At 49.2% G+C, this 19353-nt stretch overlaps 2 protein-coding genes across 5 annotated transcripts in view; both read left to right on the top strand.

Annotated features, from left to right (window-relative positions):
- Positions 1-4787, top strand: part of Ralgps1 (Ral GEF with PH domain and SH3 binding motif 1) — a 232512-nt gene extending 227725 nt beyond the window's left edge. For 3 of the 4 annotated variants that reach the window (XM_090330657.1, XM_090330658.1, XM_090330659.1), the window contains 2 exons: positions 274-365; positions 4063-4787. In XM_090330657.1, the coding sequence (XP_090186783.1) occupies positions 274-365; positions 4063-4092 (122 nt within the window). In that variant the 3' untranslated portion in view covers positions 4093-4787. Of the gene's footprint in view, positions 1-273; positions 366-4062 lie in introns of those variants that run through there. The other variant, XM_090330661.1, reaches the window with a different exon arrangement.
- Positions 4788-10031: 5244 nt separating this feature from the next.
- The window catches only part of Garnl3 (GTPase activating Rap/RanGAP domain like 3), a 127658-nt gene continuing 118336 nt past the window's right edge, over positions 10032-19353 (top strand). Inside the window, exon 1 of the mRNA XM_090330662.1 lies at positions 10032-10249. The gene's annotated coding sequence lies outside the window, so the exon portion shown is untranslated. The remainder of the gene's footprint in view (positions 10250-19353) is intronic.

Below are 19353 nucleotides of genomic sequence, written 5' to 3' on the forward strand. Positions count from 1 at the left end.
GTAGAGCACTAACCTTGAGCACAAAAGTTTAGGGACAGTGTCCAGGTCCTGAGTTCAAGCCCCAGGACTAGCACAGGCACACACACACACACACACACACACACACACACACACACACACACACACCTTACATGCGTGCACACGCTCATGCACCTGCAAATACAGCCCCAGCAATAGTCCAGAGGAATATAGACAGCTGCCTTCCTGCCAGTTCACCAGGGGTGCCGTCTCCTGGGCTTTATCCTCTTAACCAGTGGTTTCTCTCCCCACCAGGCAATGTTTACAAGTTTCAGACTGGTTCCCGATTTCACGCGATACTGTGGCACAAGCATTTGGATGATGCATGTAAAAGCAACAGGCCTCAGGTAAAGTTATCCAGATCTCACTTGTCACCCTAATGCCCTCTCCCACCTCAGAACTCGGGATCACTAAATAAAGGGCATGTTTTCCCCTCCATGATCATCAATTCTCTTAAGAAATCCTTTCTGGGTTAGAAACAAAGCTCTCCTTGTGCAGCTTAGAACAAAACCTGGATCTGAGTCAGAATTTTGAATCTGGTTCTTGTATCTCTTTTTTTTTTTTTTGTACCAGTCCTGGGACTTGAACTCAGGACCTGGATACAGTTCCTGAGCTTTATTCCTGGCACTATACCACTTGAACCAGAGCTCCCCTTCAGGCCTCTTGGAGATAAATGTGTCAGACTTTCTTGCCTGAGCTGGCATCAAACCAAGATCCTCAGATCTCAGCCTCCTGAGTAGCTAGGATTATGGGTATGAGCCACTGGTGCCTGGCTTTCTGGAAAGAAATGCCACAGAAGCACCCCCTGGGGACAGGAGGCGACAGTGTGATGTTACCCAAGGATCTGGCTCCACAGTCTATTTAGGTCATTCCCCAAAGCTGATCTCAGGAGCCTTCCTTCTCCAGCCTGCACAGTAAGAGTAACAGCTGGTATACTGGGGGCCAGCATGTTCCAGGCAGTTTTGAATGGGGGGGGACTCTTCCCTAGGGGGTTGTTTTGATGTGGGCTCCTTTGGGCTGCTGGACTGACTCGTGGTCTGATCTCACCACTCCCCCCGCCCACCCCACGCTTGCCCTCTCTCACCAGCCATTGTGTAAAATGCAGCTATTAGCAGCATCCTCCCATGTCCCTAGGAGTTGGTTCTCACTGGGGATCCCAAGGCTCAGAAAGTGGCAGGTGCTTGTTCAGGGCCGCACAGTGAATGAGTGAGTGATGGAGCTGCCATCTCACTCAGAGCCTCCAGATTCCTGCTTCTCACCTGCTGTCCCAAACTCTGCCTCCACTCCCCTAGGACCCTAGGAGCACAGGCATGGCTGGCTAAGTGCAGGGAGACTGAGTTTCCTCTCCTGTTGGTGGGGAGTGGGTGGAGGGTAAGGGGAGGGCGCAGTGGAACTCCTGTCCCTACATAGGTGCACCCTGTCCACAGGGGGCACCAAACACTGCATCAGTCTCCTGACTCACAGAACTGAGAGGATGCTCTTGATAGAAATGTACTTGGAGGGCCAGGAGTTTGGCCTAGTGATAGTGTGCTTGCCTAACATGCATGAAGACCTGGGTTCAATTCCTCGGTTCTTCATACGTAGAAAAAAGCCAGAAGTGGTGCTGAGGCTCAAGTGGTAGAGCTCTAGCCTTGAGAAAGACCAAGGACAGTGCTCAGGCCCTGAGCTCAAGCCCAGGACTGGCAAAAAATAAAAATGAAAAAGCATTTGGAAACTTCCACGCCAACAGATCTCTCTAGTGTAACACTCAAGAGCCACTTGAAGACTGAGGCAGGGCTGTGGGAGCGCCCTGAAAGTAACAAAGCCAAGGCACTCATATCAGCAGGTGTAATCTTGCTATGTTAAAGTACATTATAGTATGTGCATGTAAAATTCCTACAAGGCTATGTAGAAGAACCAAAATTCCTTAGTTGTTAGAGTGCTTAAGAATATATCTTGCTAAGTACACACACATGTGCACACGCACACGCGCGCACACACACACACACACACATTGATGTGGGGTGGGAAAAAAAAAGACCCAGGGCCTCAACCATGGTAAGCAATAAACATTCTATCACAGAGCTACAACCCACCCTGATTTGCATCTGCTTTGTACATTAAGCTGCCGTCACTGCCCATCAACACAAGAAGCCCAGTGTCTTCTCAAGGCAATTTACAGGGGACAGGGATAGAGACTTGAATAGGGCCCAGGTGGCATTCAGGGAGGAAAAGCTGGACCTGGGCCCCCTGCCCATTTGCTCTGAGCACCACTGTCTTAGGGCACGACACACCAAAGCCCACCTGCACACACAGATGGCTCTGTGACCTGTGCACAAGGAAGCCAGGTGGCTCCAGATCCAAGTGACAGTTCTGAGCTGGTCGGCTTGGCTAGGGAAAGAGGGAGGAGCTCCGAGCAGGGACCAGGTGTCCATCTGTGGGACAGCAGCCAGAGGGTGGCAGCAGCTGCCCAGCAGACAGCAGGGGACCAGGTCAAGCCCATGGGGCAGAGATGGCGCTTGGTTCAAAGGACTCCTGGATCAAATTTACAAACAAATGTGGCGTGCCATGGTGATATTCTGGCTCTTTATGTACTGTTATCCTATTTTCAGACTTAGGGTAAGGCATATTTCCTTTAAAAAACTTTTTTTGGGAATGTGCATATAAAATTTCTGCAAGGATATATAACAGAACCTTTTCATTTCTATTTTACTTCTGGCCAAACAGTCCCAACTCTGTGTTGAATCAAAAGATAGGTGACAACCAAAGCCCTGACAGCAGAGGCTTTCTCCGCCAGGCCCAGTCCTCTCCGCTGAGGCAGGCTTCCCAGAGATTCCTGCCCATGGGAAACCTCAGCGCAGCGACTAAGATTCCATTTCTATTTTGTGTGTCTCAAAGTTGTACTAACACCAAATCCACTTCAACATTATTTATAACATACGTGTGAAATGCAAACAGCAGTAGAACACACCACCTCCCATCCAAAATGCAGAACCCCCAGTCCTGAGAGTTTCCCCTGCCTCTTCCCAATTCTCTCACTTTCATCCCACCCCACACCCACCCTGTAGCCACTCTCTGGGTGTGCTGGTTGCATTTGATTTGATCTATGATTTCTATTTTTATTTATTTCAGTGTTAGGTGCAAACCCAGGTCACATATGTTTGGCAAGTGTTCTACTGAGCCACCAACTCCAGCCCTCCGATATAAATTTAGAATACGTATTGTCTCTGGTGCATTTAAAAAGAAAAACACTTTTATAAATAGAAACATGCCCACATTTTTTTTCTGTTTCTGTGACTTGCTTTTTTTTTTTTTTTCCTGCAACATGTTCCTAAGATTTATCGGTGTCAGCCTGTCTGGCTGTCATTCACTCCTTTGTTCTCTTCTTTTCTATTCCTCCTCCTGCCAGTCCTCCCACCATGGTGTCTAGCCTTTTGCTGTCATAAGAAAGCTGCTGTGAACATTCTTCTAGCTGTCTCTTGGGACACAGAGATGCATTTTTAAGATCTGTTCATTTTGACACCAGAAGGGTTGGATGAATCATTGTGATCAAATCTGGCCCCTCACCTTGGTGCTCATAATCCCCCCAGCAAAGGAGCTTGTGATCTTGTCCTGAGCCATTGCTCAGTGTCCCCATGCTTCCTCCTTCCCCTGTGCTTCCACTGGCCCTTCCCCACCAGCCCCAAGTGTCCTCCCCTCCCCCTACTCATTGCCCCTCCAGAGATACATGCCCTGCTCCCACTACTCCAGTACAGCTGCTTGCTTTTTGTTTTGTTCTGAGGGTAGTGGTCAGATCGTGGGTTGCTTCCTACTCACGGTGCCAGTAACCTCCCTCGGCCTCAGTTTCCCCACCTTCATAGTGGGGTGCTTCCCTGTGAGGCCTGGAGGATAGAGGAGTGCACGGAGTGGTATGCCATAGAACTACTTCACAAGGGACAGATACCTTTATCACTGGGCCCTTTTCCTGTCTGAACCACAGACACCACCCCCCCACACACCCCAGGGAATACCCCGTCCTTTCCCAAGGACTGGAACTTTAACAAGAGGCTGAGCTTTCTCTTCTAGGTACCTGCCAACCTTATGTCATTTGAGTAAGTCTCTGCGGGACTTGGCATGACTGCAAAGGCTTCTGGGACCCTGGACTGGGCCTGGTACAGAAGAGCTGCCCTGGGCATGGCCTCACTGGAAGCCTCCTAGCCGGATTCCAGGACCCAGCCTGTGGCCTCACCACCCCAGAGGGCTCACCAGGAGGGGACCCACCCGTCAATCCCCAGCAACTGTCATGACTCATCTCGCAGCACCACCTCGCAGGGCGCTGTTGGACCCCGAACTGCACACCCTATACCCCTCTCTGGGCCTCATCTGTCCACCAGCCGCTTCTGCCATAGAGAGCATTTGGCCCACGTTGGGTTCTCTGTGCTTCCTGCTGCACACAGAGTGGACAATGCAGACTGCTAGAGGGACTGGAGGGCAGGGGCAGCTGCAGGAAGTCTTGTTACACCCCAAGTGCACGGGGCTGTCTGCCCACAGGGCTGCCTCAGATTTTGTACACCCCTGAAGTGTCCCCTGCGTGTGCGTGCCATCCATGTGTGCGTGCAAGCGAGTGTGAACTCTTTGAGAAACATGCATTTTGGCACTAGACTTGTGACATCACACCCTTCATTTGCTCTGAGGCCCTGCTTTCACCTTTAGTTCCAGCCTCATCCAACAAGAAAGGTCAGAGGAGTGCGGGAGCCCCCCATGTTAAGGGTCCCTTGCGTTCTTTTACTGTAAACAAACAATGCCTTAAATTGTGTCTTGTTTTCTGTTCCTATGGGTGCTATTCATCTGGAAAGCCTGTTCCCAGGGTCCCTTCTGGGCCCTTCCGGGCCTTGTTGCTGTCAACCCATCAGAGGCAGGGTCGGGCTTGGGACTCTAGCCTGGCTGCTGGCCAGCATGCTTCCTCCCATGCCCTCTCCTGGCAGAACCTGGGGCCCTCCTGCTCCACCTGCTCCCGCTGCGCCCTCCCGGGAAGTTGTGGTGTTTGGTCCAGGTCCTTAGAAGCAGCGCAGAGGTTACTGGGTTCACAGTAACCAAACCAGTGCACAGAAACCACTTGCTGCCACCCTCCCTGCGAGGCAGGCCGTGGCTCCCAGCATTCCACCCCTTCGCCTCCACTGCCGAGGTGGGCCCACCAGGATCCACATCATGCCAGGAGCTGAGTGACACTGAAGCCTTAAGCTCCCCCAGTCTTGCCCCCAAATGCAGTCACCCGCAAGTTCTCCAACATCCAAGTCCAAGGGCATAATGGTGATGAGAGAGTCAAGGGTTCAGTCTTTGCATTTGGTTAAGAGCTGTTTCCATGAACAACATTTAACTGTCACCTTTGTGTCATATTTTAAAGTGGCTTATTTTGCACAAATACATTCTTATTCAAAATGATTGCTCTGGTCCCCCTTCTTTTTGAGACAAGGGCCTGACCTATAGCAAGGACTAGCCTCAGACTCTCAAGTGTCCCTGCTTCTGCTACCTGAATGTTGGGACTATAGGCATATACTACCATGCCCAGCTAAAATGATGATTCTTTATTATCATAGCCTCTTTCTGTTCCCCTCTCCTTCCTTTAGTTTGGATATCTTTAACATGAAAAGGAAATCCATGAACAATTTTCTGAAGGGGACAGAATGCCTGGGTCCTTGATGCTACTGTGCTTTCAGAGCTTACCCTGGCCAGGTGTCAAACTACCCTCAAGACTTTTGTGGCAAGAAACTTCAACTTAGAAACTACCCAAGGATCCAACATGGTATTTTGTTCCAATGGTGACACTTCTCTGAAAATGTGAATGAACTGGTGAGCCAAGAAATTGTTACTGGGGTGGGACTTGGTGGTTGAACCTTATTGCAACTGGAAGCTGTGCTCCTTTGGAGCAAAGATCATATTGTTTGAAGCCAAGAGGAACTGCAGATGATGACATGGATGGCATCAAGCCCTGACCACAGTTGCCTTGCACACTGCCCTACCAGGGGTCCGGACGTGTGCACCAGATTCCAACAACAACCCTTCAAATTGGCATCTAGAGGCTGAGTGACAACACCAAACACTGCAGACACCCCCGACCACAGCCTCAGCAGTCAGGAGTTAAGCTGTGGGAATCTGATCCTGGACTCGCACTCCTGAAATATCACAAGCTTAGATGAAAGTGCAAGACTGGAGCATTGGCTGATTATCTCCTGGGCTTCTTCACTCTTCAAACTCTCCTGGTTTTTCACTCATGAAATATCATAGTCATCAAACCCAAAGCCCCAGAATTTCATGCCTCACTAGGTCATTTTATTTTTTCCCCTTACCAGATTTTTCTTATCCTTCACAGCCTTTTATTCTCAGTCTAATTTGAAAGAGCACAATCACAATTATTTTCAAAGTGTTTAGTCTCCTCGTGAAGACTGACCCCCACAGGCCTTCCCAGAAACATTCTTACTTTGGGACTCTTGAAGAAATGGCTTGGACTTTGTTGCCAAAACAAAAACACCTGCAGGAGGAGAGATCCTTGAACACACCAGAAAAGTCCTGGAGACTGAGCTGAAAGATACTCTACTAGGAAAGTACTCAGGCCAAATATGCAAATCCCATGCCATGTACTTCCCCAGTGTTGGCTTGTCCCTAGCTTCAGGGGAGGAGACCTGTGAGCCTGGGACAGGGAACCAGGCGCAAACCAAGAGGACGTGGTTGGATGGATTCTTACCCTGGAGCGAATCTGCATTGCTGTTTCACTCATTGAATGTACTGCACAGATATCTGTGAAACAATCAAAGGTGTTAGGTCTTGCATGCATAGACTAATTTTCTTTAAGCAAACAGACTGGAAGTCCATCATGAAGGTTGTAGGATGCTGGCTACAACTGGGGTAGGTAGCTGGTAGCATTGTCACAGCCTCGCCTTGGGAGACATCATTATCATCCCTCTTAGTTGTTTTGTCACTCCAGGTCTACCATGTGCATCCTGGCAACTGAAATACTTTGGTGAAGGATGGGTTTGGCGGGGGCATTAGAAAGTTGCACATGCCCAGTGAAAGAGTACAGAGAGTACAGCTTCCCCCCACCCTCCCGCCCTATCCCACATCTGTCAGGCTGAGGTGCTGACAAAGTGGACACTTGGAGGAGGGGTTTGCCAACTGATTTCTATCGTGTTTCTCATTCTTATGAATATGGCCAGTATTTCTTTACTCATCTGATTTCCACTTCCCAAACCCAAGGAAGGTGTACCTTTTTTTTTTTTTTCTTGGTCAGTCGTGTGTCTTGAGCCCTGAGCTCTTCAGCTCAAGGCTACTGCTCTACCACTTAAGCCACAGCACCACTTCCAGAAAGGTGCCTTTTTTTGTTTTTTGCCAGTCCTGAGCTGGGGCTCAGGGCTTGAGCACTGCCCTTGGGTTTTCTCAAGACTAGTGCTCTACCACTTGAGCCACAGTGCCACTTCTGGTTTTTTTTTTTTCTATGTATGTGGGACCAAGGAATCAAACCTAGGTCTTCATGCATGCCAGGCAAGCACTCTACCACTCGGCCAAACTCCCAGCATCTTTAAGGTGCATCTTTAAGGATGCCATTTTTCAGATGAACATAGGCAGCCCTTTGCAAGCCAAGCCTGGTTGCTGATGTTTAGAACCAGCAGGTGCCAAAAATAAATAAATAGCCTCCCTTCTTTTTGGTAACCCTCTACATGAGTTTAATCAGCCTGCCTTCCATCAATTGTTGGTATATTGGATGACTTTATGTTAAAAATACTATGAGAGTCCCTTTGAAATAAGAGTTTCCATATAAACTCATTCATTCATTCATTCATTCATTCCTATGTGACGGGTTCTGCCCAGGATATATGACAGGAAGTAAGATCCAATCTGTGCTCCTGGAGCTGAGCACTAAGGAACATAATCCCAACTTCACACACCTCCTTGGGCAATTTCCTGCCTTTCACATCACCCTAGGTTCAAATCCTATGCACAGGTTCTTCTGGAAAGGCTCAAGAGACACAGTCTTGCTCTGTATGTTCCATCATGGGGAGGGGGGGTCATCTTTGGCTCAGAGCCAGAGGAGAATGAGGAGGACTCCTGCAGAGGAGTGAAAGAGAAGTGTCAGAGCACTCGCACTGTTCCATTGGCTTTGTCTTTAACTGTGATGCTAAATTCAAATGCAGTATGAATGACAGCTACATTTTCTTGGGTGTTGAGAACTTGTAACTTGGACTTCAGTCCATTTGTGGCCCTCTGCTGCTCGTGTGTGTGTGTGTTCCTGTGAGCAGCCACAAGTCCCCCTCAGAGCATTCTGTAACCACGAATCCCTCTCCATGTCTGAATAAGTGTGACCATTCAGTAATAAGATAATGGTAATTAATTCATTAGTACGGTATAATCTTTAATGAATTTTGTGCCAAAATGCATGATTTTCCACTTAGCACTTCAAATGTTGTGTAGAGAGTAGTTTTTCAATTTCTTATGTATTCTTCCAAGTAAGTTGAAAATCGATTTCTACGTTTTAGTTTGTTTCTTGTTAAATCTGTTGCATTCTCCCGGGATGTCTTTTTTTTCCAGCAGATCCCTGCATGCAGTTGTGAAAGGATTTTCTCTAATAACTTGTGAATTGTCTCATCCCTAATAACCACTGGACATCAGCCCTCTGTGGGATTCTTTAGATTTTTGGTGAAGTATTTTGTTACCTCAGTCTTGTACCAAGTTGCTGTATTTTTCAGCTTGTTACACTGATAATTGTTTCACTAATTAAATACTTTAATGTACAGGCATCTTTGTTTACTTTGAAATTAAATGTGTTTTCCAATGACTATTGCTCAATTTATTAAAATCACAGACATTCACTTGGCAGTCGCTGTGCCAGAATATAGGCATGGAAGAGGTTATTGTGTGCTCAAAGCTAAGCTGACAACAACTAAAACATAAGCAGCATAGGAGCCATGCCCTCAGGAAGGAGATAGGGGTAGCACTGTGGGCATTTGAGGAAGGGAGTGGGGAAGATTCCGTTCAGGGATTGCAGGACACCTAGAGGCTGGTGCATCAAGGAGACAGCAGTGAGATGCTGGTAGCAGACCCATCAGGTCTCTCACTGAGCAAAGGGAGAATCATATCCTTTAGGAGCTGGTGACTCTAGCTTACTTAAGAGAAAAAGGAAGACTCATAAGAGCTGTCTAGTAGAAACCAAGGAGGCTTAAGCAAGCCTGGCAGAAGTGAAACACTCTTAGAATCGCTATTATTCCTGCTCTCCTCTTCATTTTCCCTTCCTGAATATGAAGCTGCAAGGGAAACCAGGCCCTGCACAAGCCTGAAAGTCACTGAGTGGAAATGATCCACCGGAAGCTTAGAATCTCCCCACACCGCCTGGCTTGCTGGGTTTCCCGCCCGTCTTCCAAAACTGCAGTGATGCATTCATTCTCCTAGTGTGGCACACTCCCTGGGCGCTGCTCCGCGGCTCCCCCGCTGCTACAAAGCCTTGCTAGCTGAAGGTAGCCCTAGCTCATATCATGATTTTTCTGGCACAGCGATCCTGGCTTTATCTAACTGGGTCCCTGCATCTAGCCACAGGGCAGTCAGTGCTCAAGGGCTCTTAGGCGATGCATCTGGCTTAGGAAGGAATGGAGGGAGTGGTCACAAAGTTGGAAAATAACAAAACCTGAACCAACCAGCCTGCAAAACTTTAGCCCCTCAGCCTCATTGTGCCAGGCCACCAGGAGGTAGAGCGCCTCCTGTTTGGTGGAGGGGGCTTTTCTCAGTGAACTGAGAGCGGGCATCCTCCAGGCGCACTCTGACAGGTGAGGCTAGGCGGTGTGGGCGTGGCTTACAAGGGGCGGGGCTTCTGCGAGCCGGGCGCACGCTGACAGGTGAGGAGAGGCGGTGTGGGCGTGGCTTACTAGGGGCGGGGTTCTGTGGGCCGGGCCCACGCTGACAGGTGAGGAGAGGCGGTGTGGGCGTGGCTTACTAGGGGCGGGGTTCTGTGGGCCGGGCGGAAGGCGGGACTCAGTAGAGCTCTCCCGAACGCCTGGGGTGCCAGCAGGTCTAGGTGTGGAGCCGAAGTTGTGGAGAGAAGAGGCGGAGCTCCGGGATTGGGGCCACGCCTGTGGGCGGGACGTGGGGAAAGGGCGGCCCCTCCGGGAGAGGGCGGTACCACGACAGAAACGGACCCAGAGGCTCCGGGTGAGGAGTCGGGCCCCGACGCTGAGGGAGTAAGACCCTCGGGTGCGAGGGCTGGAGCCGCGCGGGCACGCCGAACTGCAGGGTAGGTGAGCAGGGCCTGGGTCTTCCGTGAAGGGCGAGGTGCGGGGCCGCGGGAGGGAGAAAGTTGAAGATGGAGTGGGCGCTTGGGGCCGCTAGGCTCCGCATGGGGGTGGAGGAAGCAGGACCCCCGCGGGGCTGCCGTCTCCCGAGGTTCGAGGGGAGGACGGTGAAAGTTCAGGGAGGGGCCTGGTGCAGACTGAGGGGCGTGGGGCGGGCTGGGGTAGGGTGTGAGGTGGGGCGGGGCCTGAGGTCAGTTAATAGGCATGGGAAGGTGGGTGGAGTTAGGGGCGGGAGTGGGCGGGGCAAGGACCCGGCCCAGGGGCTTAGAGTGGTTGGGCAGAGCCTGGGGGCGGGGAATGGGCGTGGTCTCGGCTCGCTGGATTTCGGGGCGGGGCTTGAGCTTGAACGAGGGGAGAAGAGGCGGGCTAAGCTGGGGCTAGGGGCGGGGCTGGGGCGGGGCCTGGGCCGGCGAGGGGCGCCGGGCGGGGCGTGGGCTGCGGCGCGCGAGCCGAGCGTCCGGCCGATCCCAGCCGAGGCCCGAGCCCACCCGAGTGTGCCCGAGCCCGCAGCCCCCGCCCGGGGCGATGGAGCCGGAGCCCGGCGGGGCGGCCGCTGCGCTCCTGCGGCAGAAGAGGGCGGCGCTGCGGCGCAGGGGGTGCAGCTTCGAGTGTCCCAGGTACTGCGGCCGGGAAGGGGGTGAGGCGCGGGGGGTCCGGGGGGGCGCTGGCACGGGGAGCAGGCCGCGTGGGGGGGGTCGCCGTGCGGAGCCCGAGTGCGGCGAGGCCGGGGGTGGGCGGGGGTCGGCGCGGAGCCCGGACGAGCGGCCTTGCGGTCTTGGGGAGCCCAAGGAGAGCGCAGGGGGCGCAGGGTCCTAGCAGTCAGACCCCCTGTAACCGCGGTCCTGTGGCAGGCCTGGCGCACCGCGGCCCGGGTGGGTCTCGTGCTGTGAAGAAGGTGCCCTGCCTGCTTCTAACAAATGCTCAAGGGCAAGGTCGGAGCCCCCAAGTCCGAAAGAGGAGGCTCCCTTCCCTTGACAGCTGGCGCCCACCCGGCCCTCTCTTCACGCCCCAGGTGCCTGCACACCTGCTGCCTCCGCGCCCCGCCCGTCGCCAGCGCTGGGGACCCCTACCTTGCCGAGCATCGGGTTCCCTCTTCCTGGCGGACATTTTCCCTCTGCCCGGGGTCGCCGGGGTCCCCGGGATCCCCGGGATCCCCGGGGTCCCTTTCCAGCCCTCCATCCTCATTACTTGTGGCGCTTCCCTGAAAAGCCAGTCCTGCCCTGGGTGCAGCCTGGACACACCCTCCTCAGCTTGGGGCTCGTGCCCTCCCTCCTCCTGCTGGACTCTTGTCCTCGGGCCATGCTAGTAATTGCTGCTTCCACATAGACCCCACCCCTCCCTGGAGAACTCCAGAGCTCACCACCCCCCACCCCTATATTTTTCTTACACCTCTTGAGCCCACAGCCCCATGGGTCATTCGAGGGGTCTCCTGAAACTGAGATCTGGCCCTCCTGAGGCTGCCTGCCCCCCTGAGGAGCTCTGCATCATCCTGGCATGGGTGGGGTCTGAGGTGGGCATAAGGAGAAGGGCAGGAACAGGGAACCCTGATCCCCAATGAGGCAGAAAAGGGAGTTCACTCTCTAGGATACAAAGAAAACCGGTCAGGACTCATCAGGAAGTGTGTGGCCCTTGAGTGAGCCCTTGTGCATCCTCAGGGCTTGGCATAGTCCGCCGACCCTTGGTGCTCCAGCAGTTCTGGTGAGATGTGCTCAGGAGACCACAGCCATTCTGCTAACGTCTCAGGCCTGGCCCCTCACAGGCTTTTTACAAAAGTGTGTGGCATGAGCCAATGTCCTGCAGGCTGGTGGCTCTTCCTTTAAACTGTGCTACTGTGCTGCTTCTCATGGATGCATTGGCTCCTGTCACCCAACCCTCCTTTTTTTTGGTCATGGGGCATGAACTCTGGGCTTGGTCACTGTCCCTGAGCTCTTCAGCTCAAGGCTGAAGGCTCAAGGCTCTATCACTTGAGCCACAGCGCCAGTGAATTGGAGATAAGAGTCTCCAATTAATTGGTTAATTGGAGATAAGAGTCTCACTGACTTTTGTGTCTGGGCTGGCTTTGAACCGTGATCCTCATATCTCAGCCTCCTGAGTAGCTAGGATTATAGGTGTGAGCCACCAGGGCCTGGCCCGTCACCCGTTTTCTATATAAGATTCTGTCCTTTCCTCTTTGTAATAGTGCCCACCCCCTCCTCCAGAAAGTCTTCTTTTAGTGAAAGCTGAGCTGTGTGCTGGGTCAACAGTTGGGCCAAATTATTACTTGTAGTAGCTTGGCTCTGTATCTTCCACTCCCCCACTAGCCTGAAAGGATGCTGTTTCAGGCCTCTGGCTCTGTTCTCGTGGGGCTTACTTACTTGTGGCTGGAGCAGCACAGGTGAGGAGAGGTATACTAAGAGATCAGGTCAAAGAGAGCCCACCTCTAGATCCCTGAAGTAGAAGGTTTAGGGGGAGCATTGTCCCACAGAACTTCCTGCCATGATGGAAACCTGCAGTCCACGCTGAGAACCATGAGCGCCTGTGGCCGTTAATCATTTGAGGTGAGTTTAGCTATGGAACTGAATGTGTACTAGATTGCAGTGAGTAACGTTTACTATGGTGGACTGAGGCAGCTTACCTCCCCTCTCCCCCATCTTCATGACTTTATGCCCAGAGAGAATGACTTTCTAGTCTCCAAAGCCTTCTTGTTTCCCATTTGACTCTCATGAAGTTAAAGATAATAGGGACTACCATTTTCCAGATTTTAAAGAGAATTGTGTTGGTGAGTGAGAAGTTTGAAAACACAGAAGCTATTTTAACTCTGTTGACACATATCCTTCCATGTAGCAGCTGGTCTTTTTCTTTCATATGGATGCATATATTTATATTAGCATTCCTACTTGACTTTTTTACTTAGTATACCAGAAGGATTTTCTCATATCCTCAAATGTTTCTTTTATGAAAAAAAAAATTTGTGCTGACACTGTGCTTGAACTAAGGGCCTCACACTCTTGCTTAGCTTTTTTAATTCAAGGATAGCAATCTACTACTTGAGCCATACCTGCACTTCTTTCTTTTTGCTAGCTAATTGGAAATAAGAGTTTCTTGGGTTTGTTTGCCCCAGCTGGCTTTGGATCACCACCCTCAGATCTTAGCCTCGTAGGTAACTGGGATTTCATCCATGAGCACCAGTGCCCGGCATCTTAAACATTTCTCATTTTAAATTGCTGTATAGTATTCTGTTGTATGGATTTGTTACAATTTATTTAACCTAGCTTTTCTTAGTCCTTCATTTACAGTTTCTTGCTCTTTCTGAAGATTCAATGAATCCATGTACATTAGTCTGTTTAGGAAGATAAGATGATAGAAGTAATGGGAATTTATTGGATCAAAGAAAATGAATGTCTTAAAGGCTTTTGAAGCGAAGTGCTAAATTGCTTTCTGGAAAGTTTTACTGATTTATCGTTCCCACAAGGGCATATGACAAGCCTGATGCATGATTATATATTTGCCCAAGTGGTTTCTTGTTTTACTTTGAATTTTTGTGTTTACTGATGACATGAACTTCTTTGGATTTTCTCTTTTATTTATTCATAATGTACTTATTTTTATAAAATAGATGCATGAACATTATCTATTTTTCTTTTGGAATGTTTGTCATTTCCTTGTAAGATTGAAACACTCTGTATTTTCAAGGGAATCCATTTTTTGGTTAAGTATATAACACATTTTTTCTAGTTTACTGTTTTCACTTTTACTTTCTTTGTGGTACTGTGTGTGTGTGTGTGTGTGTGTAGTGTTTTGTGATTGTTTTTAAAGTTAGACCTACCGATGTCTTCCACTTGTTTATGCTCAAGCTGAAGAAAGTGTCTTAACTATATTACTTTTGTTTTGTTTTTTTGAATCTGATTCTTTCCCTCATGGGCTGGCCCTTTACCCCCGAGCCTCAACTCCAGAAAATGTCTTAACTTAAATAGATAAATGTTCATTTGTAATTTCTTCAATTAGTTGTGTTGCTTGAACAGTTGCTTCCTTAATTCCCCACTCAGATGGCCTTGGCTCTGGCAGTTCCTCTGGGATGGCACAGCCACACAGGGGCCTGGTTCTGGACTGTGGCCAGTTGACCTGGAAGGTTCAGAGTGGTGCTGGAGTATGGGTGTTCAGCATTCTGCAGGTGCTTCTGGGGTGCAGAAGGGTGAGATCTTGCCTCCTCTGTGGACCTTTTTCCAGATAGGCTCCCTTATCCACAACCCACAGCCCATTGTGTCCACTTTAGGTGGCACAGCCTCCCGTTGAGAGCCACTCATCTGACTTGGCCAGTCATCTTAGTAGCAAGTGGGAAAAGGGACAGTGTTGTGAATTTGCCTGTTCTCTGATAAAGAACCCACATGTGCAAACGTTGGTGAATGGGAAGGAACAAGGAATGGCCAGGCACTGGTGTTCTGTCAGGATGCCGTGAGGAAGACTAGCTGCGAAACTGGGTGACATGAGGCAAGACAGTTATGCTCTTCAACAACTTAACTGGGTGTGCTCTAGTGAATTTGCAGGAAGGCAGATTGGATGGTATTTACAGATACGGCCTCTGGGATGGAATAGACCTAGGTTCAAATCTCTGCCTTCTTACTGGCTGCCTCACATTGGTGAATTTGGCCAAGTGGCTTAAACCCTCCCCTCTTTGGTTAACTTGTTGTAAAATGACCTTTAAATAGATGCTAATTCATGCAAAGTGCTAGAAGCAGTGCCTTCAGGAAGCATTGCTAAACGATAGCCGTGGTGGATGAGGTGGGTGAGAATTGTCAACCACATAGTATCTGAAGGAATATCTTCCTTCTAAGTGATCAAGTAATGCAGGTAACGAACCTGTGTTGTTTTAAATTATTCATTTGTTGCTGAGCTGTGACCTTTTGGCTGCAGCACCTCCGGCTGAGCCACCTGGGAGCCCCCCCCCCCCCATTAACAGACTCCATATCAGTGGGACTGAACTTAGCAGCCAGGTCCTGAAGATCCTGGATTTTCACCGCTGACTGGAATTGTGGACCCCCGCCTAGGTCGACCTGCCAGACCGTGGTTCTCAAAGTGGGCTCCCTGGGCCCAAAGCAGCAGTATCACCTGGGAACTGTTAGGGGTGCTCAATGTAAATATGAGGGTGGGAACTCAGCAGTCTGTCGGTGTGTGAGAACCAGTGCTCCAGAGTCTAGTACTGTAGTTCTCAAAATTACACACGAAGGAGGAGGGCTACTTAACTCACAGCTTCCTGGGCACAAGGCCAGGGCAGTTGGGATTTGTATTCTGAACAAACTCACAAATAGGACCAGTGCTGCTCTTGCCTAGGGACAGGATTTTGAAAACCAATCCTCGGGTACGCAGGAGACATTTCAGAGATGACATTTGTAGTTGATCATCCAGTGTCCATGTATTCTGTGTATGTCAGGGAGCCTGTAATTACAAGGCAAGCCTTTTCATGAGTGAGCAGCTCTGCTTTATCCCTCATCCTTGTCACCCGCCATTCATGATTCTGCAGGACTGCTGCCCCAGGTGAAAGTGGCTGAGATTGTGCAGTGTAGTTTCAGAGTCAAGTGCACAGTATCGTTTCTAATAGGCTTTCTTACGAGTAAACATTTAAAAAAAATATTGCCAGAGGCTATCAGTAATCAGCAAAGAAGAATTATGGGCTTGTGCATTTGCAAAATGCTATCGGGGTACAAGCTTTGGGAGTGGATGGGCTCAGGTAAATAATGTCATCGGGGCCAGAGTGTGGTCTAGTGTTGAATGCTTGTCTAACATGCACAAAGCCCTGGGTTCATCCCTCAGTACCACATACACAGAAAAAGCTAGAAGTGCTTCTGTAGCTCAAGTGGTAGAGTGCTAGCCTTGAGCAAAAATACTCAAGGCCCAGGCCCTGAGTTCAAGCCCCAGGACTGGCAATAATTAATAATAATAATAAAATAACAACAACAATAATAATGTCATCAGTAGTTTTGCCTTTCTGGGTTAGTTTAATTTATTCTCAGAATCCCTCACAGAGGCAAAGACAGTCAATTACTAGTTTGCCTTTCTACCTCATCAGAAAGATGGGGCTTGCATCTTAACGTTTCCAGCACATGTCCCAGGTTGACATTCCTTGGCTGTCTTTGTTCCTGTGGACATCCTGGAAGTAGTTGCTTAGGTCAGCAGGGCATGAAACATGTTCAATGACTGGACTTGGGTCATGAGCTCAACATGGACTTCCATGCGTAGGGACCAACGCATGGAAGTGATTTCCCAAAGGAGAATCACAGTGCTGTCACCAGAAGGGAAAGGAGCAAAGTACCATGACATCTGAGAAGCTTTTCTAAAACACAAGTGGCCAGATGCCACTCAGAGTCACAGAACTGGGGTCTCTGTGGGGTTCTGTTGTTGTTCTAGTTACTAAAGACTACCTTCATTAAGAGGTTACATTAAGTTTGCTCAGTGCAGCCACTGTGGCTGACAGAAGCTTTTGAGTTACAAACAGAAAACATATTTTCTCCTTTCCCCAATATTTCTCCACACGTGATAGCTTCCTTATTAGCAATGCGCCGAGCCCACGCCTCTGGAGAACAAATCTGATGCCAAGACAAATGCTTTCTTATTGCCGTGTGTTGCTTTCCAGGCCAATATCGGTTCGGAAAAGAGCAGTTGTTCATTATGCATATGGTTGCCTTCTTTTCTCCTTCCTTATGCTTCTCCTGACTCTTGGATTTCCTTGTTGTTCTTTGCATTTCAGGTAGTTTTATAACCAACTACTTCGATGTGAGCTACCTGCTTCCGACTCTTGGTTCCTCTAAATTGTGCCGTTATTCCTTTGTTTGCACCCAGCCCTTAAGTATTTAATCATAAATAAATCTGCTACTGTCAGCTTCCTTTAGGAGAGACAGCAGTCTTCCTGGGAAAGACTAGAGAAGCTGTCTCATATTGTGCCGACATAATGGGCTCCTAGGGCCAATGGAAGAAAATTAATTTTCATATTATATCTGTTATCCTAAGAGCAGGGAAAAAACAACCTTTATTATTCACTGAGGTTTTAAATTAATGCAGACCAGCTTCCTTTCTTGGAGGAAGACAATAGTCAAATTAGTTTTGTTTTAGGAGGTTAATATGAGAAATTAGGTTTGGCCGTCTGGTTCCCAGAGTTGAAGATTTGAAGAGAGATGAAGTCTGACAAACAGTACTATAGGAAAATGATGAGATATGTGGGCTCGATAGTGAGATGCTCTGCCACTCGCCTGAGGAAAAATCTGAAGTAGCAAGCAGAGACATAGAGAGACCAGGCATACAGAGATTCAGGGAAAGGAAGAACCACACATCTGGTTATTTCTGAAGTGAGGCTCTTACTCCAGAGGTGGAGGCAGGAGGATCAAGGGAAGCTGGCACAGTGGCTCACGCCTGTAATCCTAGCTACTCAGGAGGCTGAGATCTGAGGATCGAGGTTCAAAGCCAGCCCAGGCACAAAAGGACCTGAGACTCTTACCTCCAATTAAACTCTAGAAAACAGGAAGTGGGGCTTGGCTCAAGGGTAGGACCTTAGCCTTGGCTGAAGAGCCCAGCCCAGGCCCAGAGTTCAAGCCCCATGACCCCCCCCCACACAACACACACAAAAGATATTAAGGCTGTCCTAGATGCTCTTAGCAAGGTCCTGTCTCAAAACCAAAATGCAAACGAAAAGTGCTAGGGATGTGGTCCAACTAGTAGAATTCTTGCCTTGCATGAACAAGGCCCTGGGTGCAATGCCTGTATGCATGCATGTAAACATACGTACATGTATGAATAAGCAAGGTAAGTGAGCTAGGATCTTAAGAGGACAATAACCAACTATGAGTTGCCATTGAAATGTGGTTACCCAAAGAGATTACAGAAGTCTCTTCCCTGTTGGGTTGCCTGTTGTCTGAGGCTGCTACAACAGAATATTTTAATAGTAGTAATACAAAATTATTTCTCATTGGTGCTGTGGCTCAGGTGGAAGAGCGATAGCCTTGAGCTGAAGAGCTCAGGGACAGTGCCCAGGCCCAGAGTTCAAGCCCTACAACAGACCAAAAAAAAAGAAAAGAAAAGAAAAGAAAATTATTTCTCACAGACTTTGGCACCAGCAGATCTAGTGTCTGGCAGGAGCCTGTCCTCATACATGGCACCCTCTAGAACTGTGCTCGTGTGGCAGGACAGACGGGGCCCTTTCACCTCTCCTACAACCGTGCTCCCATTTGTAAAGGTGGAGCCCTCCCCATCTCATCGCTCCCCGAGGCCCTCCTACGCCATCCAGCTGGGGATGAAGTTTACCACTGGCAAGGTGGGAGGCATGACATTCAGACCTTAACACTTGTTAAAGTGTTGTAAAATCCCTCAGCCAGGTCAATGTTCCTCACTAGAAATGTGATTCCAGTCTAGATTTCTGACATAGATGGCAAATGAAAAGATGCAGGCTGTTTCTGGTAATAGCCAGTGTGTTGTTATGTGTATTATATTTAACTCTTTTTTTTCAGTGACCACTATAAATCAGTGAAATTAATTTGAATACTTAACCCAATATATCGCAGCATATAATCAATATTCAGAATTTTCTACATGGGGTGTGCTTTTTCCAGTAATGTCTTTGAAATCTGGGGTATGTTTAGGTGAGTGCAAGGCCCTTAGTTCAAACCTGAGTACTACAAAAACAAAAACAAAAACAAACAACAACAACAAAACAAGATTAATATAACTAAAAAGAAAAGGAATGTGTGTGTGTGTGTGTGTTTGTGTGTGTGTGTGTGTGTGTGTGTGTGTGTGAAATGTTACTGACTGACTGCATGAAATGAAGGCTAAGAACTGGCCTCTGAGCAGGATGCAGTGGCTTACACCTGTAATCCTAGCTACTCCGGAGGCTGAGATCTGAGGATCGTGGTTCAAAGCCAGCCTGGACCCTATAGTCTGTAAGATTCTTATCTCCAATTAACCATTAGAAAATGGGAATTGTTGTTGTGGCTCAAGGGCTGTAGCCTTGAGCTGAAGAGCTCAGGGACAGTGCTCAGGCCCAGAGTTCAAGCTCCACAACCCCCCCCCCACACACACACACAAA

Source organism: Megascapheus bottae, chromosome 3 (assembly GCF_031878675.1).
Source record: "Megascapheus bottae isolate mThoBot1 chromosome 3, mThoBot2.hap1, whole genome shotgun sequence".
NCBI lineage: Eukaryota > Metazoa > Chordata > Mammalia > Rodentia > Geomyidae > Megascapheus > Megascapheus bottae.